Source organism: Parasteatoda tepidariorum, chromosome 8, assembly GCF_043381705.1.
Source record: "Parasteatoda tepidariorum isolate YZ-2023 chromosome 8, CAS_Ptep_4.0, whole genome shotgun sequence".
NCBI lineage: Eukaryota > Metazoa > Arthropoda > Arachnida > Araneae > Theridiidae > Parasteatoda > Parasteatoda tepidariorum.
The window spans coordinates 25,193,661-25,197,830 of record NC_092211.1 but is presented as its reverse complement, the minus strand read 5'-3'; the positions used below and the strand labels follow the sequence as shown (position 1 = coordinate 25,197,830).

Sequence of the window (4,170 nt, the reverse complement as noted above, 5' to 3'; positions counted from 1 at the left end):
TGCCGTCAGGCTAACCGTGGGAGGTTTTCGTAGTTTTTCTCTCCATGTAACGTAAATGCGGGTTAGTTTCATCAAAAAGTCCGCCATGATGGCAAATTTCTCCCAATACTTGATCCAGGAGTTAAAAATCAAAAGGCTACGTAGTTGAATAATGAACACATTAGTCAACGACGGCTATATANAACATAACTCTTGTCAGCATTATATTCTATCTGGTAGCAAACAATAAGAACAGAAAAAAAGTGAACGCTCGATAACTTTTTTTTCTTTTTTTGCTATTTTTTTTGAAAATAGGAGTTAGTTATAATAATAATTTATGTCAAATCTCTCGTGTTTCTGTAATTAAAACACCTGCACATATCTTAATTCGTTTCTTAAATATTTTCATGCTAAATGAAGTGAATTTTAAATATTTCGTCACTATTTTGAAAATAAAAACAAAACATCTATCATATTTGTTTCCATTTTGCATTCATCATTTTTACTAATTTGGAAAAAAATTTATGCGATCAATAAAAAAGAACATAAAATCTTTATTAAAAAATTACAAGCATATTTACAACAATGCTGAATAATACACTAAACGAAATGAAATCATCTCCCTACAACATTAATGATTATATAAAAAAATTAAGAAAGTAAAAATTTCATGAAAATAAAATAATATGAAATTAATTAATAATTGCCACAAATAGTTTGAAAAAAAATAGTGATTGAAGACAAAATTATATATTTTCATTCCTTTTATACATATATTTTTAAACCATTTCAGAAAATTTTTTAAAAAATCAACACAAACCAGTCGCAAATAATTATCTTGATAATAATAAATTGTATTTATTTTAAACAAAATTATACAATTAAAAATAGGAACAATTCAATTATTCAGTTTCAATAGAGTTTTATGCACTCCAAACCTTGAAACTCCAGCTTATAATCAACTATACTCAAACTAAGTGATAAACTCTTTAAAATAATTGTAATACTTTTAAGGTCAAATAGGTTTTCAATATACAAACCACTTAATTCACCGATTCCTATTATTATGCATCTAGTAAAGGATATTTAAAATCAAGAGATAAGGATTTTAAAATGATCATAATCCTTTTGCAAAACAGGACTAAAATATTTTTATAAAAGTTTAATATCATTTATTATTATGAACTTTTTAATATACGTGATCTCGTTAAAGCTGTTTAATATCAGTTTAACAATAAATAAATTTGTTTAAAAATCAATTAAATAGAGAAAATATATAAAAATCTTCAGATAATAAGTGGTTTAAGGTATTTTTTTCCTAATAATAAAAATACAAATAGTTTTTAATTTGATCTACAGTTAAAAAAAATTTTTTTTAAGTAAACGGTATCATAAAATTCATAGTTTCTTTACATAAAAAATTATGTGATAATTATAGGTGCATTTATATCACATGATTTTTTTTAACATTTCTTCTTTTTTTAGCTCAAACTCTTTTTTAATATAGCATAATTTTTTTTATCTTTCCCTGAAGAGTATCATGAGAATATTTTTTAACTACTAAAAACATTCCATGAAATAAATAAATAATATCAGAAAAATAATTTCCTTAAGTATTTTTATTATTTAGAACTATCTAGAGTATATGTTTAATAATTCTTTATACAATAAGTTTGTATAAAATAAGCTATAGATTCCAGAAAACTGGATTATTATAACAATTAATTACGTAACTTCCTAATTTACAAAGCATTATAAACTTTTAATTATTTTGCACAATGTTTTTAAAAATAATTTTTCCAAAGCCCTTTATAGCTTATAGCATACTTTTAGAATATATTCTTAAGTTCATTTTCTACCAAAAGAATTTTATAATTCAATAAGAAATAGGCATTTTAAGAAAAGAAATATAAGATTAAATAATTAAAAAATCAACACTCTTTAGAAGATCTATTTGAAGATAGGGTTAACTTTGTGTTTGCTGTGTTTAAATAAATCTAAAATTCTTTTTTTCTTCAAAAAAAAAAAAACACAAATACTATTTTTATATTACATAAACATATGTAATATGGTTCCGAATAACCTACAATGAAGAACCATCAACAGTGTCCACACCTATAATCTGTGTTATTTCTGTATTTGGTCTCTGATGAAAGTTAATCTTCTTAAGAACTTTCACCAGCGTCCAAACTTAGAAGCTGTATTATTTTTGTCTTTGGTCTCTGATGAAGATTCTTCATTATAGAACCGAAACCACTGTATAGCGTTAGCGTGCTTTTTCAGGTTTTTTATGCTATATTCACTATTTACAAGAGATTAAAGCTTTTGAAGCTAAATTACAGCACTCATTTAAAATACAAACACAACACTCAACATTACAAAATAAACGTACATCAATTTTTTTTTTAAAAAAATTAAAAAATGAAAGCAAAGAAAGTTTTAAAAAAATCACTCATTTTGATTCAATGAGCAACTTTCCCTCAGACTAGATAACACTGTTCATGTGGATATACATGCCGTCAAGATACATGCCATCAAGAGCACGTTTTGAGTTTTTGATAGCTGCGCTGATTAGAGCACAAGCAGTTCCACATGAACCATAAAGCTGTTGATCACTTAAAGTAGAGCATATGTATGAATATTCTTGGGCTTATAGTTTCTAACTTTGCCGTTGACTTCACCAACTTGAGAACATCATGGTGTTGGTCCAGTGGCCAGTTTGGTGATGAGGTGGCATGTTCTTTACGCTTCTGTTGAAAGATTTATTCCAAGTTTTTGGATCAACACAATAATCAGGAGATCCATAGGAAGCGACTGGACTCATGTGAGCAACACCCATTCCGATATAGCGACAGGTGGTTAAGGTTGCACTGCGAATCAGTTTCCATGTCTAAAAAATAAAAGTTTTGAATTAAGTAAATTAAGTAAGCTGCTTAACATTTATGTATATGAACGAAACGGTGCAAAAAAATATAAAAATTTAGAATGTAAGAATCATTTAGAATATTTTAATGTCGTTGTTGACGTATGCCTGTTTAGGCAGAGGGGATGCGATTGTTCTTGTTTTTCAGTGGCGCCATCTATGGCCAAGAATTCGACTTATGCCACACCATACGTCGCATTTGTTTATAGAACATGGAGGACTTTTGCGACTCGACAGATTTAACGTGCATCAGTCACTTTACCACAGTTACTTTACTACGCTTTACTTCAGTCACTTCTTCCGCCGGTGGGGTTCGAATCCACGAACTCTCGGACATGGGCCCAGCGCCCTACCGACCAGGCTATTCCGGCCCTGAATATTTTAATTCAGAACACGTAGGAATAATTATGGAAATAGAATTTGCACCTTTAAGTATAATATTAGTAAAATCTGAACCATACATCGGGAAATTTTTCAACACCGTGAAATCAGTATTTAAAAAAGCATAGTAATGATATATTATAAACATCTCTTCTCAATATAAATATCGAATATATGATAATTATTGACAACGATATTATCAACTGCGTTAAACATCGAAAATACAACGCAAAGATAAATATTAAATAATGCTACGAGTATTATAGAAAACAGTTATTATCAAATATCATTTTATCGTGATTATTATATCAAGTATGATGCGATGATAAATATTAATTAAGATTTCTAGTAATATATATAACGTTGCTTATCGAATATGATAATATCGCACTAATTACAGACAATGATAAATATCGAATACGATAATATCGGGACTATTGTCTATAATGATAATTATCAAGTACAGCACAACAGCGATTGCAGATGAATATTTATTTGGATGACGGAAATATGTAAAAATTATGTCTGCTAGTTTAATTACACTGGTTATCATAAATTAAGGAAAATTCACAAAAATCGCGATAACTCTTTCAATTACACATGGAATTTTATGAAACTTACCCACAATATACAACACATAGTAAGGTATTAAACAACATAAAAAGAAATTATCAGACATTAATAGTAGTATAGAAATTAGCACATGTATAAAATAAACAAATTGGAAGTATCGGTTTGCAATAGAAAAAGTACCTTTAATATGGAATATGATTGCCTCTAGAAGCAATACAGCACAAACAGCGATGTGTGATGCTTTCAATTATGCGGTCTATCAGTTCAATAGGAAGTGAGAGCCATTGCTCTTGTAAAGCAGTTGCAAGCGTGGC

The 4,170-nt window shown here is 28.2% G+C and overlaps 1 protein-coding gene across 4 annotated transcripts in view; it reads right to left on the bottom strand.

Moving 5' to 3' along the window:
- Positions 1–515: 515 nt before the first annotated feature.
- LOC107455066 (uncharacterized) overlaps positions 516–4,170 on the bottom strand; it is a 41,167-nt gene continuing 37,512 nt past the window's right edge. For all 4 annotated transcript variants that reach the window (XM_016072481.4, XM_016072479.4, XM_016072482.4 and 1 more), the window contains exon 3: positions 516–2,869. In XM_016072481.4, the coding sequence (XP_015927967.1) occupies positions 2,657–2,869 (213 nt within the window). In that variant the 3' untranslated portion in view covers positions 516–2,656. The remainder of the gene's footprint in view (positions 2,870–4,170) is intronic.